This window comes from Mastigoproctus giganteus, chromosome 13, assembly GCF_048544385.1.
Source record: "Mastigoproctus giganteus isolate SK-2022 chromosome 13, ASM4854438v1, whole genome shotgun sequence".
NCBI lineage: Eukaryota > Metazoa > Arthropoda > Arachnida > Uropygi > Thelyphonidae > Mastigoproctus > Mastigoproctus giganteus.
The window spans coordinates 103,474,265-103,499,107 of NC_143587.1; the positions used below are offsets into that span (position 1 = coordinate 103,474,265).

A 24,843-nucleotide genomic window follows, 5' to 3' on the forward strand; every position below is an offset into this window, starting at 1 on the left:
ATCTGCCTGCACAATTACTCCCAGGTCTTTTTCATTTTCTACCACCTTAAGTTTAGTACCACACAGTTGGTACATTTCTCTGGGGTTACTTCTACCCATATGCAGTACTTTGCATTTGTCAAGGTTAAACTTCAGTTGCCACTTCTTAGCCCATCTGCCTAAATTATCTAGATCCTGTTGCAGTAGCACACTGCCATTACTGTCATTAACAACCCTGCCAACCTTTGTATCATCTGCAAACTTCGACATTAAGCCTGATATACCTTCATCAATATCATTGATAAATATACAAAACAACAGTGGACCCAACACCGAACCCTGTGGGACTCCACTAATAACATTAGTCCAAGAAGAGCAGCACCCATTGATTACCACCCTCTGTCTTCTCGCACTTAATCATCCTTTTATCCTTTGTAGCAACTTACCCTTAATACCATTCTGCTCCAATTTGTACAATAGTCTTCCATGCGCAACAGTGTCAAAAGCTTTCCTGAAATCCAAATATATGATATCAAAATTATTTTTTGCATCCAGTTCCTTTGTAACCACATCATAATATCCTATCAAATTTGTCAGACAAGACTTTCCCTCAACAAACCCATGCTGTGTCTGAATTATTGCTGCAGTCTTGTCTAGATGATCCTGCAATGCATCTTTAACAAGTGACTCCATTATTTTATCTGGAACAGAAGTTAAACTAACTGGTCTGTAATTACTCGTGTCACCCATCGATCCCCCTTTGTGAATTGGGGATACATTTGCACATCTCCAGTCCGTGGGAACCTCCCCTGAGTCCAAGGATGCTCTCGTAATTATGGCTAAGGGTTTGCTTAGTTGCGTTGCCGCCTCCTTTAATATAACTGGATAGATCCCATCCACCCCACGTGCTTTTCTTACGTTTAACTTCAACAGTTTCTCTTCCACTTTGCTCTCAGTTATTACAAAATCATTAAGTATCCTGCTACAATTTGATAACCTTCTGCCATTTTCAAACCTTAATAATTCCTCACGTGTGAATGTAGATGCAGAATACTCATTCAGTTTGTTTGCTATCTGAGCAGGATCATCAACAGTCAAACCATCGATGTCAAGTGGACCAATCAGATTCATCCCCTTCCTTTTAGAGTTTATATAAGTAAAGAAATCCTTGCTGTTTTTCTTAGCATCTTTTGCCAAGGATTTCTTGTAATCTGCCTTCGCCTGCCGAACCTCCTTTGTGACCTGATTACAGATTAACTTATATCTGCCATAGGCTTCTGAGTCGCTTGATAATTTATATGCATCCCATGCATTTTTCTTCTCTGTTACGAGTCTCATTAGTTCATTTGACAACCATTTAGGCCTAAACCTTGAACAATATTTCTTAATAGGTATGAAACTTTTAGTAGCTTCCACAATTAATTCCTTGAATGCTTCCCACTTAGAATTTACTGTTGGTAACATTGTCAGTTGATCCCACTGTACAGAATTTAAAAACTGCCAGAGACCACTGTACTCGCCTTTACGGAAGCAAAAACCCTTTCCTAAACCCCTGATAGTAATTAAATCTTTAAGTAAATCCCACGTCAGTATATTGTGATCACTGCCACCTAGTGGTTCTTTTATCTGCAAATTCCTAATACATGAATGATCACTGCTGATAACCAGATCAAGAGTATTACTTTCTCTGGTTGCCTCTCGAACATGCTGCTGCAGAAAACAATCATCCAATAAATCCACAAAAGTCTGACTAGTGTGTGAGTGCCCAACCCACAAGTTCCAGTCAATATCTGGGAAGTTAAAATCCCCCATTATAAGACATTCCGATTTACTAGCCCACTCTATTTCTCTGTACAATTGTTCATTGTACTCATTCGAGTCATTAGGCCTATAACACACTCGTACTCTTATTTTTACTTTCGCAGTGCTTAAGTCACACCAAACTGATTCAACCGTGCACTGTTCATCTATATCAACTGGATGCACTTCTTTTGATTTTAGGTTTACTTCTAGCATTGGTATACATGCAAGTATACATGCACCTATTCTTATTCTTAGTTTCTCTAATGCATCCCATATACCCACCTGTTTCACGATGACTGCCACATATCCCTAGAGCAATATGGCGTTAATTGCTAATGCTCCTAAAAATCAAATAACAACAACACTTACAGGTGGATCTATCAGAATTACAAGTGTGCAAGTTAATGTTGGCATATCATGCAAGAAAGCAAGCTTATACAGCATCAGCCAAAACAGAAAAGTAAAAATAATAATAATTCCATTTCACACAACCATCCACTCTGTTTGTCCAGTTCTTCCTTGAATTTATTTAAGCTATCAACTTCCACAATGACAGATGGAAGTTTGTTCCAGCAATCAACCACTAACTGGCTAAAGGCAAATTTCCAAACTGTCCTTCCTCAATTTGAATTTATGCCCCCTTAGATTTGTAATCTGGGCAAGAAGAATCTCATCAGCATTGAGCCTGATCAACTCATTCAAGGCCTTATACACCTCAATCAGATCAGCTCGCAGGTGCCTAGTCTCCAGATGCTGCAATTTATAGAACTTAAGCCTTTCTTGGTAAGAGCACCACTTCGTTTCCCTCACCAATCTTGTTGCCCTTCTCTGTACTCGTTCTAGCAACTCTACATCCTTCCTAAAATGAAGCCTAGAGACCTGTATGCAGTACTCAAGGTGTGGCCAGACCATTGCCTTATACAAAGGGATAATCACCTTATCTCTGTTAGCAAAATTCCTGAATATCATTGACAAGACCCCATTACCAGCTCTGGCCATCTGTCTGCACTGTGCAGAAAGCTTGATATCCGACTACAGAATTATCCCAGGTCGTTTTCATTCTCTACCACCCTGAGTGTAGTCCCAAATAGTTGGTATGTTTCTCTGGGGTTATTTCTACCCATATGCAGTACTTTGTATTTCTCAATAATAAACTTCAATTGCCACTTCTGAGCAAATCTGCCCAACTTTTGTAGACCCTGTTGCAGTAGCATACTGCCATTACTATAATTAACAACCCTGCCAAGCTTTGTATGATCTGCAATCTTAGACATTACACCCGATATACCTTCATCAATATCATTGATAAAAATGCAAAACAACAATGGGCCCAGCACCGAACCTTGGAGGACTCCATTAATAACATTAGTTCACATAGAGCAATGTCCATTTATTACCACTCTCCGCCATCTTCCACTCAATCACTCTTTGATCCATTGTAGCAACTTGCCCTTAATGGTATACTGCTCCAATTTGTACAGTAGTCTTCCATGTGCAAAAGTTGATGACGTTATAGAGCAGATGTCATATTTTAAGGGCACAGAAGGTGATATCATTGTACACGTTGGCAGTAATGACATTAAGTGTAGGAGATCTGCAGATTTACTTGGCAAGTACAGGTTAATGTTGAAAAAAAAAAGTCTCGAGTTACGGTTAAATTTGAAAGTGTCTGCAATCCTGCCTAGTCATGATAGGAGAGAGAGAGTATATGATGAGAGCCTTGTCAATCAATTTGGCCTTGGAGAGATTGTGCAGGGCTCATGGGGTAGAATTTTTCTTGGTGTGGTCTATGCTTGTTAACAGGAGAGATTGCTTCTACATGGATGGGATACACTTAATGATGCTATCGAGGCAATGTTAGGTGGGTCGGGAAACTACTAGCTTAGGGGGGAATCACAGACTAAGATTAACAGTAGCCGCGGGCAGAGGTGGAAATGATTCTTGCACTGCTTCTATTGGAATTAGCAGCAGCCCAGAATGCAAGTTGCTGGGGATTTCAGGAAATGCTGGAAGTCATGAAACAAGTAAATACATGGGCTGTGTTAGGGTAACTAAGAGTAAAAACAGGTGCACTTTTTTGTTACCAACTGCTCCTAGCATTGGTATACTTGCATGTATACCAATGCTAGGAGCATAGTAAATAAATTTGATGCTCCTAGCATTGGTATACATGCAAGTATATATGTGCACCTGTTCCTATGTGCTGTTCAAGACATCAAAGGCAGATACTGTTGGGATATCAGAGACATGGTGTCACACATATAAGGAATGCAGAATTGGAATTTGGGGAGTACAATTTGTAGAGCAAGGATAGACAGAATAGGAAGGGAGGAGATGTTATGCTGTTAGTTAAGAAACAAAATCTAAGAAAGTGCATCCAGTTGATATAGATGGACAGTGCAATGTTGAGTCAGTTTGGTGTGACCTGCTCTGGGAAAGCAAAAATGAGGGTAGGAGTTTGTTATAGGGCTAATGACGCTAATGAGTACAATGAACAATTATACGGAGAAATAGAGTGGGCCACAAGTAAATCAGAGTGTCTTATAATGGGCGACTTTAACTTCCCAGATATAGACTGGAACTTGTGGATTGGTAACTCACACACTGGCAAGGCTTTTGTGGATTTATTGGATGATTGTTTTCTACACCCACATGTTAGAGAGGCAACAAGAGAGAGTAGTACTCTTGATCTGATTATCAGCAGTGATTATTCATGCATTAAGAATGTACAGATAAAGAACCACTAGGTGGCAGTGATGACAGTATACTGATGTGGGATTTATTTAAAGATGTAACTACCATCAGAGGTAAAGGTCTACATTGGTCTCACAGATTTTTTTAAGTTCTATACATTGGGACCAACTGGTGATGTTACCAACTGCAAATTCTAAATGGGAAGCATTAAAGGAAGTAATTTTGGAAGCTACTAGGCTTTTTTCTCCAACTAAGAAATACTGCTCTAGGTTTAGGCCCAAATGGATGTCAGATGAACTAATGAGACTTGTGACAGAGAAGAAAAATGCATGGAATGCATATAAATTATGAGGCGACACAGAAGCCTATGGTAGATACAAGCTAGTCTGTAATCAAGTCACAAAAGAGGTTAGGCAAGTGAAGGCAGATTATAAGAAATCTTTGGCAAAGGACGCAAAGAAAAGTAGCAACAATTTCTTTACTAATATAAACTATAAAAGGAAGGGGATGAATCAGATTGGTCCACTTGATATCAACGGTTTGACTGCAATTGATCATTCTCAGATAGTTGCGAAACTAAATGAGTATTTTGCATATACATTTACACATGAAGTGTTATTCAAGGAGGAGAGGGCCAGATGTATATCAAACTATAACAGGGAGTTAAATGAATTTGTAATAACTGAGAGCAAAGTAGAGGAGAAATTGTTGAAGTTACATATAAGAAAGGCACGTGGGGTAGATGGGATCTATCCAGTTATATTAAGGGAGGTGGCAAAGGATGTAAGCAAACACTTAACCATAATTATGAGAGCATCTTTGGATCCGGGGGGAAGTCCCCACAGACTGTAAAAGTGCAAATGTATCTCCAATTCACAAAGGGTGACACGAGTAATTACAGACCTGTTAGTTTGACTTCTGTTTTAAAGAAAATGGAATCACTGGTTAAAGAAGTTGCAGGATCATGTAGACAAGACAGCAGTAATAATTCAGACACAGCATAGGTTTGATTGGATACTATGATGTGGTCACAAAGGAACTGGATGTAAAAAATAATTTTGATATCATATACTTGGATTTCAAGGAAGCTTTTGATACTGTTGCACATGGAAGACTACTGTACAAATTGGAGCAGTATGACATTAAGGGCAAGTTGCTGCAATGGATTAAAGAATGGGAGAAGGCAGAGATTGGTAATCAATGGATAGTTCTCCATGTGGAATAATGTTATTAGTGGTGTCCCCCAGATGTCCCTGTTGGGCCCATTGTTACAGCAATAATTCAGACACAGCATGGGTTTGTTAAGGGAAGTCTTGTCTCACAGATTTGGTTGGGTATTGTGATGTGGTTGCAAGGGAGCTGGATGCGGGGAATGATTTTGATGTGATGTACTTGGGTTTCGGGAGGACTTTGCGCGTGGGGGACTGCTGTGCAAATTGGAAAGGCATGGTATTAGGGGTAGGTTGCTGCAGGGGATGGTTGGTGGGGGCAGAGGGTGGTGTTGTGGGGGACGCTGCTCTTCGTGGACTGGTGTTGTTGGTGGAGTCCCGCAGGGTTCGGTGTTGGGTCCACTGTTGTTTTGTGTATTTATCAATGGTGTTGATGAGGGTATATCGCGCTTGGTGTCGGGGTTTGTGGGGTTATTGGTGACTGGTGGCAGTGTGCTGCTGCAGCAGAGTCTGGAGGATTTGGGGGAATGAGCAGGGGCAACTGAAGTTTGTGGCATTGACAAGTGCGGGGCGCTGCGTGTGGGTGGCCAGAGGGGTGTGCCAGCTGTGTGGCGCTGCATTTGGGGTGGTGGGAGGGGGCTGAGGTGGTTATGCGGTCAGATGTGGGGTTTTCTGGGCGGTGCAGACGGGCTGCAGGGGTGGGTCGTGGGGTTTTGTCGGTGATATGCAGGAGTTTTGCTAGTGGGAAGGGGGAGGTGGTTGTCCTTCTGTGGGGCAGTGTGAGGGCCACGCCTTGAGTGCTGCATACGGGTCTGGAGGCCTCATTTTGGGAGGAATGTGGATTTGCTTAATCGTGTGCAGAGAGGGGCAATGGTGTTGGTGGGTCCTCTTGCTGGGGGAAGCTTGAGTTCTATGAGTTGCAGCAGCTGGGGACTGAGTGCCTGTGGGGTGGTCTGATTGAGGTGTGCGGAGCCTTGAATGGGTTGAGTGCGCTGGGTTTTGGTGGGATTCTTCCACTTGTTCGAATTACAAACCTGGGGGAGCTTAGGTTCAAATTGAGGAGGGACGGATGTGGAGTGTGTGTGCGGAGGTTTGCCTTTGGCCGGCAGTTGGTTGGTTGCTGGAACAGGCTTCCATCTGTCATTGTGGGTGTTGATAGGTTGAATGAATTTGGGGAGGAACTGGACAGGCATTTGGATGGAATGGTTGCGTGAATTTATTTATTTTTTTTGGCTGATGCTGCATAAGCTTATACATGTTTTCTTGCATCGCATGGCACCACCACTACTACTACTACTACGTGGACTAATGTTATTAGTGGTGTTCCCCAGGAGTTGGGCCCATTGTTGTTTTGTATATTTATCAATGATATTGATGACGGTACATCAAGCTTAATGCCAAAGTTTGCAGATGACACAAAGGTTGACATGGTTGTTACTAACAGTTTGTTTGTTTGGGGATTATCACATTGGCAACTATGCCACAGTGTGCATAGTTAATAACAGTAATGACATTATGCTGCTGCAACAGGATCTGGAAACGTTGAGCAGATGAGCTGAGAAGTGGCAACTGAAGTTTAACATTGAAAAATGACAGAGAAGGGCAACAAGACTGGTAAGGGGGATAAAGGGGTGCTCTTACAGAGAAAAGCTTAAGTTCTACAAATTGCAGCTTCTGGAGACTAGGCACCTGTGAGGCGATCTGATTGAGGTGTATATGCCCTTGAATGGATTGAGCGGGTTCAATGCTGATGGGATTCTTCCTCTTGCTCAGATTACAAACCTGAGGGGGCATAGATTCAAACCGAGCAAAGACAGTTGTAGAATAGATGTGCAGAAATTTGCCTTTAGCCAGCGGATAATTGATTGCTGGAACAAACTTCCATCTGTTGTGGAAGTTGATAGCTTAAATAAATTCAAGGCAGAACTAGACTAACATTTGGAACGAATGGATGAATGAAATGGGAAGGTTTTTTTTTTTTGGTTGATTCTGTATAAGCTTGCCTTCTTGCATCATATGCCTCTAGTAATGCTAATGCTAATCTATGAAGATCTTTCCTGAAATCCAAGTATATGATATCAAAATTATTTTTTGTATCCAGTTCCCTTGTAACCACATCATATGTATCCAGTCAAATTGTTCAGACAAGACTTCCCCTAATAAACAAACCATGCTGTGTTTGAATTATTACTGCAGTCTTGTCTAGATGATCCTGCAGTCTTCTTTAACGGTGATTCCATGATTTTCCCCAGAACAGAAGTTAAACTAACAGATCTGTAATTACACTTGTCATCCTTTGATCCTCCCCCTTTGTGAACTGGGGCTGTGGGCACTTCCTCTGTGTGCAAGGACTCCCTCATAATTATGGCTAAGGGTTTGCTTACTTCCTTTGCCTTCTCCTTTGATATAACTGGATAGATTCCATCCACCTCAGGTTCCTTTCTTATATTTAACTTCAACAATTTCTCCTCCACATTGCTCTCAGTTATTACAAATCATTAAACTCCCTTTAAAGTTTAATATGCTTCTGTCCTCCACTTCCCTACAGAATTCCTTATATGTAAATGTAGATGAAAAATACTTGTTCAGTTTGTCAGCTATCTCAGCAGAATCATTAATAGTCGAACCATTGATATCAAGTAGGCCAATTGATTCCTTCTAGAGTTTATATAAGTAAAGAAGTTTTTGCTGTTATTCTTTGCATCCTTTGCCAAAGACATTCTCTTAATGTGCCTTTGCTTGCCTAACTTCCTTTGTCACTTGATTACAGACTAGTTTATATCTACCATAGGCTTCTGTGTTGCCTGATGATTTATATGTATCCCATGTGTTTTTCTTCTCTGCCACGAGTCTTATTAGTTCATCCGACATCCATTTAGGCCTATCCTTGAAGAGTATTTCTTAGTTGGTATGAAAAGCCTAGTAGCTTGCAAGATTAAATCCTTGATTGCTTTCCATTTAGAATTTGCTGTTGGGTAACTTTATGAGTTGGTCCCACTGTATAGAATTTAAAAACTGTCTGAAACTACTGTAGTTATCTTTATGAATGCAAAAACTCTTTCCTTTACCCCTAATGGTAGTTTTGTCTTTAAGTAAATCCCACATCAATACACTGTGATCACTGCCACCTAGTGGATCCTTTATCTGCAAATTCTTAATGCACGCAAATAATCACTGCTGATAATCAGATCCTGAGTATTACTCCCTTTGGTTGCCTCTCAAATATGCTGCTGTAGTAAACAATCATGTGAGTGACCAATTCACAAGTTCCAGTCAATATCTGGGAAGTTAAAATCCCTCATTATAACACATTCTGATTTACTGGCCCACTATTTCTCTGTACAATTGTTGCTGTACTCGGCAGAGTCATTAGACCTATAACACACTCCTACTCTAATTTTTGCTTTTCCAGTGATTGTCACACCAGACTGACTCAGCATTGGGCTAACTGGATGCACTTCCTTAGATTTTATGTGTAGATTTCTTCCTTAGATTTCTTCTTAACTAACAACATAACCCCACCTCCCTTCCTTACTAATCTGTAATGTTGTTATCTATTAATAAACGCTCTTTTTATATATACCTTTTGGTGTCAGTTATAGTTGAATGTGCATTGAAATTTAATGGCAGTGTGTTAATTTACTAGATACACTTTGTTGTGTATGGAGTGGTTAAACAATTAAATCTCATAGACAGGCTATTGATGAAAGCACATGAACATTGATAAGTACCAGGACACAGAATGTTGTGCTCATAGAAATGGATGTTTTTTGCAATACCTTCTTTTTGATTAATTATCTTAGTAAATTATGTTTTACAAGTACTTTAAATAGTCTTAGTCATGTTCATTAGCTTATTTTTAAATTTAGCTAGTGAATTTTTAAATCACAACTTACTATTGATACTACTATTGTAACGGTGTTTTATCAGGTAATGAGTAGTGCAGAGGATTAGTAGAGTTTTAATTGTGATAAATAAGTAGCTTGAAGGTTCTAATCATGTGTTAGGCATATATCTTTTTTGTGTTCAGCCAAGTAATTTTTAATTTTTAGCAAGGATATAACTAATTTAATATTGCAATCATTATGGGATAGCATAACATATACCTGAACTTGATAGCGTAAAGTATAACGTAAAAGTAGCTAGCATAATATGTATCGCTGCATTTAGGAATCTGTTAGCTTAGTGTACTATTGTCGATTAATTAAATTAAATTTATTGATCTTATTAATTTTCATTGTTAAATACATATACAGTTAAAAACAATTTAATTGAATTTAAATGGAAATCATGCCTCAGACTAGAGCAGCAAAGCAATGGGCACAAAGTAGTGTGAGTGCTGTGGCTCGGGGGAAATTCTCCAACACATCACAGCCTAAAAAAAAATGTGCAACTTGTGAAATGTGTGCAGATCTTTCTGGAACAGGACATGATCCAGCCAAGGAGGATATCTTTGTGTGTGTGTGTGTATGCGCACACGCTAGGCGCTGAGAGTGTGAAGAAATTAGGCACCAACTCAGCATTATGATGGGCATTTATGAAAGTTTGAAAAGTATGGTCAATGCCCTCGAAGGAATTAAAATGGGGCCCATCAAGCTCTTAGCTGCCCAGCTCAATGGCAGAGCTAACTCTTGTGCATCAGACAACACAGCGGCAAATTTCAAGGCAGAATGCGCTAAGTTATTGCCAGGGGCAAAAGTAATGACATTGTAGAGCAGATATCTTGTAATGGCACAAAAAGTGATATTGTTGTACTAATGGTACTAAGAATAAGGCATTTGAGCACTTACTTAACAAGTGCAGGGCATTGTTGGCAAAATGTTGCAAGTTAGGATCGAATTTGAAAGTGTCTGCAATTCTGCCCAGACATGATAGGAGGGAGTACATGATGAGAGCCTTGCCAATCATTTCGGCCCTGGGTAGAATGTACAAGGCTCGTGGGACAGAATTTTTTTAGCGTGATCTGTGCTTGTTAACAGGAGAGACTGTTTTTACAGGGATGGGATACACTTGAATGGTGGAAGGGGTGCAATAATATTTGCTGATGCTATCGAGGCAGTAATAAGAAAATAATAAGAGAAGTTTACCTCAATGTAATACGTAGAACACTTCCATATGATACTCTTCAGTAATTAAAACGAAAAAATCTGAAATCTTACATTACAGTAAAAAATAATTAAAAATCAATTGAACACAATTAAAAATCAATCTAATGCTATTAAAAATTTAAAAAATAATTAAAAGAAATTTAACGAAAAAATTACAAAATGATTTTCCTTCCTGAAACCGACAATGCATGTCGTGATCACAGGAACGAAAATTCAGCGGCTGAATAAATTCAAGGGAGAACTAGACAAATTCATGGAGGGTACGGATAGATGAAGTTTTTTTTTTTTTTTTTTTTTGGCTGTTGCTATATGAGCTTGTTTTCTTGCATCATTTGCCATTACTACTACTATTCAGTTGCAGTGTATTTCTAAAAATACACTTTTTGCCATTCCCATTTATACTATTTCCCAGGTGACCTTAGAAGTGCTTGTGATGAAAACTGTGAACATTTTTATCAAGATATTACTACAATAATTCTAATAATAATAATTCTAATAATAGAATTATATGAATTAAACAGATTAATTAATGGATTTATTTTTTTTTTAACCTTCTTTGTAGTGGCAGTCAGATGAGAAGAGGGATTTTAAGTATAGGTGTTGTTACCAATGATGAAGCCCAAAAAAAGTTTGGAAATGCAAAAGCAATTTCTTCTGATCAGTTCTTTGGATCCAGTAGAGATTCTGAGGTAGTTGGAAAATACAGTTTTTATGAATATAATTCTTACTATTGATGAAGAATATGTTTTTCCTTTTAATACTTGCTAAACAGAGCTTTTTTTTATATATATAAATTTAGTTTGAGAGACAAACAAATTTATCAAGATTTGAAGGTTCCAGTAGCATTTCAAGTGAAGACTATTTTGGAGAATCATCATCAAGACGCACAGCTGCTGCTAATTATAATGGTCCTAATCTTTATGACATTAAAGAAGGTGTGAAAGATGGGGTTACTAAAGTAGCTGGGAGGCTGTCTAGCTTGGCAAATGGTGTTATGAGCTCATTACAGGTATAGATTATTTTTTATCATATAAAATTATAAGTATTTAATCCATGAGCCACATCTAAAGACAATACATACAAGCCTATATTGAATCATATATCACCCAGTTGAGCAGTGAAATAAGAAGTAAATATAAACATTAGTGACTTGTAGGCCCTAGGTTTTTACTCTGAAATGTAAGAAAACCCTATATAGCTATTTCTCATAGTAATAGAATAATTCAGACTATAAGGCACTGATAATTGTTTATCAGTAATTTTAAGTGTAAATTATATAATTATTAATGATTCATAAGTTTTGGTATTGTTGCTGATATTCTCTTCAGTGAGAATTGATAATTAATAATACTGTAATAAAATAATTAGAAAAACTTAGATGTATATTACAGACTGCACTGTTGAAATGAACGGAGTGATACAGATACTGTCAAAGAAGCAAGATCACAGTTGTTTGTAATCAAAGGTCATGTCATTGGAAATCTAATTGCATATTTTGCCCATTTCCTTAGATTTAGCATTAGAATTAGTAAAGTAAAGGCATAGATGATGCAAGAAAGCAAGCTTATACAGCATCAACCAAAAAAAAAAAAAAAAACCTTCTCATTTCGAAAACCCATCCACTTGCTTCAGATGTTTGTCTAGTTCTGCCTTGAATCTATTTAAGCTATCAACTTTTACAATGCCAGATGGCACCTTCGTAGCCAGGTGGGCAGGAGCAGCAGGGCGTAGCACATGCTTCTTGAGTAGACCTGGATTTGAGCCCGTGCCCACCAAATACGGAGGATGCAGAAAGGTGAGGGAATGACCACCGCATATCCCCGGAGCAATATGGCCTTAGTTGCTAATGCTCCTAAAAACCAAATAACAACAACAACAACAGGTGGAAGTTTGTTCCAGCAATCAACCGCCCGCTGGATAAAGGCAAACTTCCGCACATCTATCCTACAACCGTCTTTCGTCAATTTGAATTTATGCCCTCCCAGGCAATTATTCTGAGCAAGAGGAAGAATCCCATCGACATTGACCATGCTCAAATCATTCAATGCCTTATATACCTCGCAGGTGCCTAGTCTCCAGAAAATCTAATTTGCAAAACTTAAGCCTTCATAAGAGCAACCATTTACTCTTCGTAAGAGCAAATTTAATGCTCATCGTGAGAATGGACACCTGAGGTATGGTATCTGTGTTCAACGCTGGATGCTTTGTGATACTGACTGAAAGAGTTCTGGTTAGGAAATTTATAGCTTTTGACTGGAGACAACATTCTGTGTGAAGGCTGATTAGCAGCTAGATCTTTTCTTTCAGTTAGAGCATTCGGTGATGTTGGTTCCACAGGAAAGCAGAAAGATCTCAGATAAAGTATTGTTGATTGAATTTTGAAGTAATAGTTTGAAAGGGTGCTGTATTTCTGGTGTCTGAACCTGGCTGATATGGGGACATTTAATTTGCAGACCTTATGTTGAAGATAATCTGTATTCAGTCCCAATCCATATTTAGTGAGGTGGAGATAAGATGAGTCAAAGTTTATCTCACTTAAATAAGCCTTTGAAGAGATATCTGCTAGTATAATTATCTGTTTCCAGAATCTTTATTATCGGAAAAAGGAATTCTGTAGGCAGATGAAGAGTAGTGATCCACATAATCCAAGACTTCCATATTTCTAAGGAAATTATTGTTTGGTGCTTCTGTAATTTCATAAAAAAGTTTTGAAAAATGTTCCAGTACTGGTACTCTTTACATCCACAATTCAACATATATACTGGGCCCCTGCTGTGGTCCACTGTATTTAAACTATTACATACAGTCTATAAATACAGTACAGTGCACCCCTGCTTTATGATTGGTTCACTATATGATCAAATCACTTTACAGTGGAGTCTCCATAATAAAATACCATTCACTATACGATATTTGGTAAGTACCAGTCATTGTGATCACATTCGCAAATTGAATTTTAATTCTATTAAATGGTGATTCTAATAAGCAAAAATAGGAGGAATATTATCCACAGGCTATAAAAGTAAAGATCATAAATTTACACTTTACCAATTAACAAATTAAATGATACTTGAAAATCGGAAGAATATTTTCCACAGTTAGCAAAATAACAATAAATTTGCACTTATGTACATTGCTTAATTAATACTTACTCTAATGTGTACCTACTAAATAGTTGATATTTCTGTTCACTGATGGTTTTTTTTTTTTTTTGGGAAGAGGGATTGTAAAATTTAAAACAGTAAAAAAGATAAGCAATCAATAATAAAGAACACGGCTCACACCAGTTGCAACAAACACAATATGTGCAAGTGGAATAAGACTGAGTTTACTACCCATTTATAATAGATTGCACTAACAGAAAAGCCCAATAAACTAGAAACTGCAAATTGTTTTTATTGTTTTATGGTAGTGACCTCCAGAAATGTCCTTTAGAAAAATATCACAAAGGCGTTCAAAATTGATTCTTCTAACCGAACATATGATAATGATGAAAGTTTAGTGCATTTTAATGATTTGAATTTTTTTTTTTTGTAATTAAAGCGGCTGATTCCACTAATCAGTGATTGTGTTAACCGGTGCCTACTTGTTTCACTTTACGATGGGATGGGCTTACAATTGCCTCCGACTGGACCATGTGGTCATTCCTTTCAGCCAATAGCAGCATTTGTAAATGTGTTGACCACGTGTTTTGTTTTTGCATCCTTTAGTTGAACTGATTTTTTGTGTTGTGCATTGGAGGCTTGAAGTGGTGGAATCCACGTTTAGTCTCCAGAGCTAAGTTCCAATCAACACTTCCCCATCTCTTCCATCGTGCAGTATGACTGATGACTTTTGAGGTTATGATGAACATCATGGTGAGACCCAATCTTCCTTACATTTCAAAGGTACAGCTCTAAAACGGTATTTGCAGGCCGGCCGCTAGTTAGTATACCAGACCGAACCTATTGGTAACTCTTTCGGAGGCTTCCGGATCAGCTAGTGTATAATCTTGCTACCTCTACTCTGCCAGATAGTGACGAGGGTGTCCGAGTAGTGTGTATGCAGGGAGCATTGTCGAGGCAACGTTATGTCAAGGATCTCAGTTTATTCTTACCATGTGTACGCCATATCCAAAAATTTCATTACTTCATACAGCATGCCCCCCCCCCCCACTTTTTCTTACTATTGAATACTCCGTGAATTACCCAACTAATAGAGTAAGCTTATCTGCGAAAAAATCTAAACCTCCCAAACACTTCCTAGTTTATTTCACAATTATATGTGGTCTCAATTCTAATCTCAGTGATGTCCATTTCCACTTGCAGTCTGCCAAACCCCATGTACTTTTTCTGACAGAATCTCAGTTATCAGTTAATTCAACTACTGCTCATCTCAGCTGCCCAAATTATTTGTTGCATGATTCCTTTCACCTAAAAGGTGGTACTTGTGCATATGTCCATTCTGATATTCCCTCTCAGAGACTTTGGAATCTCCTCTTTTCAATCTTCTTTGGCTTAAAATCTCTACCTCATTGTTTCAAATTCATCTGTTGTATCTACCGTTCTCCCAACTCCACTATTCACTTGGAACTCTTTGACTTTCTCTCTTTGCAGCTTGATTTTTTTTCTCCAGTCAAACTTTCCTAACAGTGAGGTAATTTTCCTTGGTGATTTTAATGTTCACAACTCCAGCTTGCTTCTAGTCACACCGACCCAGCTGGTCGAGATGCTGAGGCTTTGGCAATTACTAATCACCTTGCACAGATTGTTCATTTACCTACAATTATACCGGACTATCCCAATCATACAGCCAGCTCACTTGATCTTTTTCCACAAACAACTTCCACCAATGAAACACCGATTGGTAAAATGTCGCCCTTTTTTATACAAAAAGGGTTGGATGGGTTAGCAGGTACACCCAAGTCAGTTAAGAGGCTCCATTCTGGGGACCTCTTGATTGAAACAAAAAATGATGGGCAGTCTGAACATCTACTCCGAGTAACATCAATCGGAGGTATACCCATAACAGTGACACCACACAGAACACTAAATTCATCGAGAGGTGTCATTTCGGAGTGGGACCTTCTCGACGTCACCGAGGAGGAAATCTGCTCCGAATTACAACCACAGGGAATTACTGCCGTCAAGAGAATCACTGCGCGAAGGGATGGGAAAATTGTTAAAACCAGGAGTGTTATCCTGACTTTTAACTCTCCCAAACCTCCTGATGAGATTAAAGCTGGATACATCAACTGTCCAGTACGTCCATACATTCCGAACCCTTTACGGTGTTTTAAATGTCAGAAGTATGGACATTCTCAAATGGCCTGCCGTGGAGTCCTTGCATGCGCCCGGTGCGGTGCAAAGGACCACGAAACAACAGCATGTTCAGCCACTAAACCCACCTGCATTAACTGTGAGGGAGAACATCCGGCCTATTCAAGGGCATGCCAGAGGTGGAAAGAAGAAAAAGAAATTCAACGGCTGAAGGCAGAGCTAAACATATCGTACCAGGAGGCAAGAAAAGCAGTGAAACCTCTTAACATCAAAAAACCTACCTACGCCCAGAAGGTAGCAGGGAGCTGTTCGATTGGGACTCAGACGGACATGTCTGTCCCTCCAAAAGAATCATTTACTCCCATTGCACGTTATCTTTTAAGCTCCCAAAAACCTGCACAAAAGGACCAATCAGCTGCCACTCCTATATCGATACCTCCTAATGCTCCACAAGTAACAAAAGCAAAAGAAAAGAATAAGAAAGGGGAAGTAACACCTAGTACCCAGGAAAACATGGATGTCGAGCAGAAGGAGGTACATGATGAGTCAGTTTTGGAACTCTTTGCTGAGGAAGAAATGGACACAGGACAGCGTCCATACTTCCCCAGGAAAGATAAATCCAAGACTGACAAAATTAAGCCCTCAGCACCTCGGAAGCCGCCTGATGGACCCACCAAGTCCAAATAATGGCTAAATTCCTACAGTGGAATTGTCGTGGATTCCGGCAAAATACTGACGACATCAAGGCACTCCTGCAAAAGCACAAACCAGTTTGCTTTTGCGTACAGGAGACTTATTTAAAGGCAAATGATGACCCCACCATGCATAACATTACCATCATTCGTAAGGATAGAATTGTGGATGGGTCTGCCCACGGAGGAGTCGCAATCCTCGTCGGCAACCAGATCCCATTTCAGGCTTTGCAGCTTACAACTAGCATTGAAGCTGTAGCAATTCGCCTTACAGTGGGGTTCTTATTAACTGTCTGCTCTGTTTATTTGCCACCTGGGATTGACATCCCCCAGAAAGACCTTGATGATCTTATCATGCAATTGCCCTCCCCTTGTTTAATTCTTGGGGATTTCAATGGACATAACACTCTGTGGGGTAGTGCTGACATCAATGGAAGGGGACGAGTCATAGAGCATATGCTCACTGACAATGATCTCTCCCTCCTAAATGTGGGAACAAACACCTTCTTCCACATGCCTACCCGTACATTCTCTGCCATTGATCTTTCTATCTGCTCCCCTTCTCTCCTTCCTTCACTTACTTGGGAGGTAGAAGAAAATCCATATGGAAGCGATCACTTCCCCGTGATAACAACCCTAACTAATGGTAGACCCTGTCTGCCATTTAGTTTACCGCGGTGGAAGATCGATCAGGCTGACTGGAATGCCTTTCAATATCTGGCAAACTTTGACATCAGTACAGTCAGTCAGGAGCCAATCAATGAAGCAGTCATGTATGTCACAGAAACGATTGTCCAAGCAGCTGCAATTGCAATCCCAAAATCATCCAGCCGGTTCCCACTATTCCCCAAACCTTGGTGGAATTCAGAATGCACAGCAGCAAAAAAAGCACAAAACAAAGCGTGGGGGATATTCCGCCGATATCCCACCACTGAAAATTTAATATCCTTCAAACGTGCACGTGCAAAAGCACGTTATGTACGACGTCAGAGCCAAAGGAAATCTTGGATTCGTTTTACATCTTCCATAACTCAGGCTGCTAGCTCAAAAGTAGTCTGGGATAAGATCCGGAAAATGAAGGGAAAATATCCACCATGCCCTTCTGTGATCCTCGAGCTTAACGGATGTCCAATTGCAGATCGAACTGCAGTAGCAAATACTCTAGGGGAAACATTTGCAAAAATATCTGCAATAACATCTTTTCCCGCAGAGTTTTTGGCCCTGAAAGAGAAAAATGAGAAAAACCCCCTGAACTTCTATTCAAAAGGGCTTGAATCGTATAACAAGCCCTTTTCACAGGAGGAGTTAAATGCTGCACTCTTTCTCACGCACGCAAGTGCTGTGGGGCCCGATGACATCCACTACGAAATGGTAAAACACCTCACACCACAATGTAAGGATCACCTTTTAATTCTGTTTAACAGAATTTTTCTTAATAAACAATTTCCGGACTCCTGGCGGAAAGCAATCGTCCTTGCCTTCCCAAAACCAGGAAAGGATCCTAGAAATCCAAGTAATTATCGTCCTATTGCTCTGACAAGCTGTTTGTGCAAAGTCCTGGAAAGAATGGTTAATGCACGCCTTGTATGGTATTTAGAAACAAATGGTCTGCTTTCCAGGACACAGTGCGGCTTCCGAAGAAATCGATCCACTCTGGATCATTTAATCCGATTGGAAACGTCCATTCGTGACGCTTTTATTAAATCCGAGCATTTGGTAGCAGTTTTCTTTGATATTGAAAAAGCGTACGACACAGCCTGGCGATTTGGAATTTTAAAAGACCTCTATAACTTTGGTCTTAGAGGTAACCTTCCTGTTTTTATTAAAAACTTTCTTTCGAATCGCCAGTTTCAAGTCCGTTTAGGATCCACCCTCTCTCGAGTTTTCTCTCAGGAAGAGGGAGTCCCACAAGGATCCGTTCTAAGTGTTACGCTTTTCGCAATCAAAATAAACTCTATCACAGAACAACTTCCACCCACTGTAAACAATGCCCTCTATGTAGACGACTTTGCCATATTTTGCAATTCATGCAATATGAGGGTCATTGAAAGGCAACTGCAGAAAACCATTGATCGTCTCACAGCTTGGTCTTTGGCTAATGGGTTCAGATTTTCATCACAGAAGACCGTTTGTGTACACTACTGTCGCAAACGTAACCTTCATCCTGACCCAGAATTAAGGCTTGGGCAAAATAACATCCCAGTTGTAGCAGAATTCAAATTCCTTGGACTTATTTTCGACAAAAAGCTGACATTTTTACAACACATTCGTCAGCTGAGGACAAGATGTGTCAAAGGGCTTAACATCCTTCGTGCCCTTTCATCAACCTCATGGGGCGCAGATCGTTCTACCCTTCTTCGCCTTTACCGAGCACTTGTCCGTTCCAAACTCGACTATGGGTCTCAGGTTTATGGTTCTGCTAGAGATAGTGCACTTCGGTGGTTAGATCCAATCCACCATCAAGCCATCCGGACAGCCACTGGAGCATTTCGCACATCTCCTGTCCAAAGCCTTTACGTCGAAGCAAATGAACCATCTCTGTCTCTTCGACGAAAGCAGTTGTCCTTACAGTATGCATTCAAATTAAAATCCCTGCCCGATCATCCCACGTGGCCATCCGTTTTTGAGCCGCGTTGGGAAAATCTCTACAACACCCGTCGGACTGCCAACAAACCTTTTGGTATTCGCATTCAAGGGCTGCTGAATGAGCTGAACTTGACGGTAGACAATGTTGCCCAGTCACCAAGGCAATTCTTTCCACCCTGGCATGCTCATTTTCCAACTTGCGACTTCTCCCTTAAGATCTGGGAGAAGGCTACTACACCGCCATCTGTCTACCAGCAACTCTTTGCAGTACATCGACAGCAGTATTCTGACTTTCTGCCAATCTATACAGATGGCTCAAAGTTAGAATGTCATGTGGGATCTGCTGTTGTGTTCCCTCACAAAACAATATCCTATAAGATCCCATAAGAAACTAGCATTTATACTGCAGAGTTGCATGCAATACAAACAGCCCTAGATCACATTAAAAATTGCGACTACCAGAGGTATATGATTTATTGCGATTCATCAAGCGCGTTACAGGCTCTGGTATCGGTGAGTTTTAATCCTCATCCGATCCTGTCCAGGATCCGGCAGATTCTTTTTTCTCTCATAGAATTGGAATATGATATTCGCTTTTGCTGGATCCCAAGCCACATTGGGATCCGGGGAAATGAATCGGCGGATGCCGCTGCTAAATCAGCCATTTCCCTGGATAATCATTGCCTGTCAGTCCCCTATACAGACTACAGGCAAATAATACGTTCTAAATTACTCTCCCAATGGCAAGATTCTTGGCACGGACAGGCCACAAATAAATTACATCGCATTAAGCCTGTAATTGCGCAATGGCAGTCCAGTCTACGCAGGGTCCGAAGAGAGGAAGTTGTTCTTGCTCGGCTCCGCATAGGTCATAGTCATCTAACCCATTCCTACTTGCTGAGGGCGGATGACCCACCTATGTGCGAGATATGTAATGTTATTTTAACCGTTAGTCATATTTTAATAGAATGTCCTGATTTTATAGAAGCGCGACGTTTGTATTTTACCGTTTTTACTAATGTGACTGAGCCATTTACACTCAGTCACATTATAGGTGACAGAGACAATATGTCTGACGTTTTTAACTTTTTACAGTCTATTAATTTTTATAAAAGAATCTAAGGTTTACACTTTTTATACTTTTACTATACATCTTTTGACAATGATTTATTACTTGACGTGGTAGCTTTGGCTACCAAAATGTTTAGTAGCGTTTTAAAATTTGACTTGGCGCATTATGGCCTTAGCTGCCAATGCGCCATAAAAAACCAAATCAAATCAAATCAAACCACAAACAACCCTTCTAAGTACACAGTCGAAGTGAGTGGCACTTCAGATCACAAATTGGTGATTGTCTCTTCTCCAATGGAGCCTTTATCTCATGGCTATTCCCAACCTCGTATTGTTTGGCATTTCAAGAATGCAAAATGGGATGACCTGCGAGATTTCTTTTCATTGGTCAGATTACTGTTTCAAAACTTCTGATGTCAACGTTTGCTCAGATCGTGTCAGTGAAATTATTCTTGTAGGAATGGAATCCTTTATTTCACACTCCACTTTTAAATCTCATCCTTTATCTAAACCTTGGTTTTCCAATAAATGTGCTAAAGCTGTTCAAGAGAAGAACGTTGCATATCATCGTAATTGGCTTGTTTCCAAATCTTCAGTTTCATTTTCTACTTACATCAAAGCTTGCAACAATTGTAAAGCAGTTATTAATCAGTCCAAACTAGATTTTGAACAGGCTAAGAGTAGAAAACGTACTTCTTGCCCTAATGGTAGCTGAGCATTCTGTCTCTTGCTAAAGCTATTGGCCACAACCTTTGCCCATCTCTGCTCCCGCCTCTGTTTCAAAACCAGTTGTTTCTGTTATCACTTCAACCAAGGATAAAGCTGACCTGCCAGCATCTCATTTTTCTTCCAACACCTGTATTAATGATTTTGGTAAAACACCTCCCACCATTCCCAACACGCTCCATTCAATGCCTCCTGTGGTCTTCCATCAAAAGGATGTCGGAAGGATTTTGACGAATTTTGATGCTAAGAAAGATCCAGGTCCTGATGGTACTTGATGATCCAGGTTCTGATGATGGAAGAGAAACGCTAGAAATTGGGTCAGGCCGAAAGAGATATAAGTTATGCCGGGTAGAGTTAATTTTTTTTGTCGGGCTTCTGTAGTTTTGACAAGGGTGAAACGCTAGTCACAAGATAGCTAGAGAGAGGGAAGGGAGACTGAAGACTGGGGGATGAAAGACAGAAATATGGGGTCAATAGTGAAGATAACCCCAAAAGTCGGTGGAGCAGGCCCATGCCTCACCAGGTGAAGATAGAGGAGGGTACAGAGTAACCATCCCCCTGTCAAGGGAAGGGATGGAAAGTGAACAGAGTGAGGGTACCCGGTTCAGATCGCCTAATGATGTTTCGGCAGCAAACTGCACAATGTCTTTGTCGGGTCTTCGTATGCCATTCCTGGGACATGTCCCGTCCGTGTGAGTAGTCAAGTCCAGATAATGACTCCAGTTTAAGCCAGTGGTCTGATCTAGGTTAAGTTAATGATTAGTTGTTCTTCAGATTGTAGCTGTTAGGTTTTGGTTTGGTTGACACATCTAAGGATCTTTATTCTGGATGACGAGTAGGAAAATTCCTGCTAAGGTTGTGGTTATGTTCTTCTAGTAAAAATATCCTGCGCAAACTGTGTTAAGGCTTTATAATTGTCCTCGCTCTTCAGGAGATATTGTTCTTGGTTTATTGGCGAGAAACGTATTCTGGTTATTAAGAGGCAGCAGAGGTCTTTGTATAGTTGGCAGGTGCATGAGGTACTCCCACGTCTCTGGCTGTCCACAGTGGCAGAGAGAGGTGTCACTCAAACCTAAACTGGAGAGTTTTGCTCTTATTGCACCGTGTCCAGTGAGTAAGATGTCAGCAGGCTCGGTGAAAACCAGTTTGGGCTTTTGGGAAACACTAGTTGATTATCCGGTATGAATCTTCGGGTGATTTTTCCTTTTGTCGAAGTCGTCCAGCAGGTTTGCCAGGCCTGCTGTAGGTAGGGGGGTGAGAAGGTGTTTTTTTTCTTGAGTTTACGATCATTCGCAGGATCAGTTGTGAGTCTAAAGGCAGGTGATTGCTCTGCCTTTGGATAGTTGATAAAGCAACCCACAGCAGAAGGGGTAGAGTGCCCAAGAGGACCTGGAGGGCGTGGGTGCTTACAGCAGGCTCTCGAGATTGTCAGTAGGACTGAATGTTGAATGGTCTCTAGCTTCCTTTTGTTTACTGCTGTTACCACCTTGTGGAACCAGACTCCTGATGCATTTGTTATTGCTGGTAAGAAGACTGCCTTATAGAGTGTTGCATAGTGTATTGATATCTAACAGCACCAGGGGTTTCCCCCATCTCCACGTTGCTTTCATTGTGGGCGCACCAGTTCACTGGGAAATGACAGAGATTTAAAAGTGTGTGGGCTTTGTATCTGTGTGATGTCGTGTACCGTTGTTCATCTAGTCGTTTAGCCACTGGACCCCTGCTGAGGCCCAACATTGCCCCACTTTCGCCCCGTGGAGCCAGACCAGGAACCCAGTAGACTCATTTACTGTGGCAGGTCCTGCCATGTAGTTTTCTGAGATTTCGGCGGCTAGGACCTATAAAAAAAAAAAAAATTTTTTTTTAACTAATTGATTGCACGATGGTGGTGTGGCTTGAAGGCCAAAATATGGGCGAAAGGTGATTTGACATGCTTAAATTTAGGTGTGGGGTTTTTGCTAGCGTACAGATGGAGAGGGGACGGAGAGTGAAGAATGAGGCGGGAGAAAGGCAGAAGTATGGGGCCAATAGAGAAGGTGGCCCCAGGTTTCAGTGGGGCAGGCCCATGCACCACTAGAGGGTGGGGGTGGCGAGGAGACAAGGGGAAAAACCCATTCCATCCCCCCCAGGGAAGTGTAATTCAAAGATGAAGGGGGCTAGGGTGCCCTCTTCAGGTCGCCATATGGCATTTGGCAATTAAGCTGCACGTTGTTTTGTCATTTCTAGTCGAATCATTTATGGGGCAAGCCCCGTCCTTGTGTTTTCTTATTCCTGCTTTAGGTGTTTTCTTTGGAGAGATTGGTTCCTTATTTGTCTCAGCTGATGGCGAATCACTGTCAGCCAGGCGCTGCGTCCACAATCGTTGTTTGGCTGGGTCAGGTTATCCTAATTTGTCTTTGAGTGCTCAGGAGGATTGATCATTGTAGTTGAGAGTCATACTCAATGTCTCTTGGGATGTCTTGTCCTTGTACTGTTTTGCTTATGACATTCTCTTCGGTGGATCTTCTCGTCAGTTCCTGATCGCATTTCAAGTTCTTCTTGTGAAGAGGTCCCAGGAAAATCTGGACAGGATTTGGTATTCATCCCTTGAATCCAATAGGTGATGTTCTTGCCATTGGGGTTTGAATCTTAGTCTTGTTATGAAGGTTCCCCGCAGGTCCTCGTATATGGGGCACTGATACATCAGATGCTCCCAGCTTTCTCTTTCTCCGCAAGGACAGTTTGGATATTGGAGTATACATAGCGTGGCGAGTTTGTCATTAAAGGGCCCGTAGCCAGTCAGCATGAAGGTTGTGTAGTGGCCTGGGTGGAGCCACACAGGTGAATTTGGGTAGTTTTTTTCTACAAGGGGGATGAATTTCCTTGTTACCTCGCCCTTGTGCAAGGTGGACCATCTGGTCTGCCACGTTTGTTTCAGGTGTGCCTACAATCGTGCTTTCTCTTGTTTTTCTCCATTTTCTGGTTCTATTATATGCCCCAAGAAAGTAATGGTAATCCCTTTCATTATGTAATATGTCAGGCCACATCTAATGATTTCCAGATCCAGCAGCAAGACTCCCGCCAGAACCTGGAGTGCCTCTGTGCTGACTGTATTACAAGCTCGCGTTATTTTCAACAATATTGAGTTCAGGATCCTTTTGTTGGCTACAGTCGTCATTTTGTGGTAGAACCTAAAGAAAGACATTGGGCTTCTTGAAATGGTCTAAAGACTGGTAATTCGCTTGGTAAGATCAGCAAAAGGTGTCCATATGAGGAAAGACTTCGAATATGTGGGTTGTAGAGCTTGGAAACTGGGCATCTTAGAGGAGACTTGATTGAGATGTTTAAGGCTATAAGAGGCATAAGTAAAATGAATGAGGACGAAATTTTCAGTTATAAATGGTTCTAGAACTAGGGGCCATAATTTCAAGTTATGGGGAAGATTTTTAGACTGGATTGCAGGAAGTTTTATTTTAGCCAGTGAGTTATAAATTACTGGAATAAGTTACTTACATGGGTGGCAGAGGCTGACAGTTTGGGGAAATTCAAAGGTCAGCTGGATAATTACCTATTAGAGGAGGGAAATGCATGGGTTGTCTATTTCCTTTTCTTTTATTAATTATGTATTATTCTTATTATTTTATTTTTATTATTTTTTTTTTTTTTTGGCTGGTGCATAAACCATAGGCTTCCTTGCACCATGTGACCATTGCTAATATTAATACTAATGTTACTTTACTACTACAGCTCTACTACTTGCACGCAGTGGTGAAACTTG

The 24,843-nt window shown here is 40.6% G+C and overlaps 1 protein-coding gene across 2 annotated transcripts in view; it reads left to right on the top strand.

The window, feature by feature from the left end:
• ArfGAP3 (ADP-ribosylation factor GTPase activating protein 3) overlaps positions 1-24,843 on the top strand; it is a 195,500-nt gene that overhangs the window by 95,398 nt on the left and 75,259 nt on the right. For both annotated transcript variants that reach the window (XM_090387967.1, XM_090387966.1), the window contains exons 9-10: positions 11,316-11,442; positions 11,553-11,762. In XM_090387967.1, coding sequence (XP_090244093.1) covers positions 11,316-11,442; positions 11,553-11,762 — 337 coding nt within the window. The remainder of the gene's footprint in view (positions 1-11,315; positions 11,443-11,552; positions 11,763-24,843) is intronic.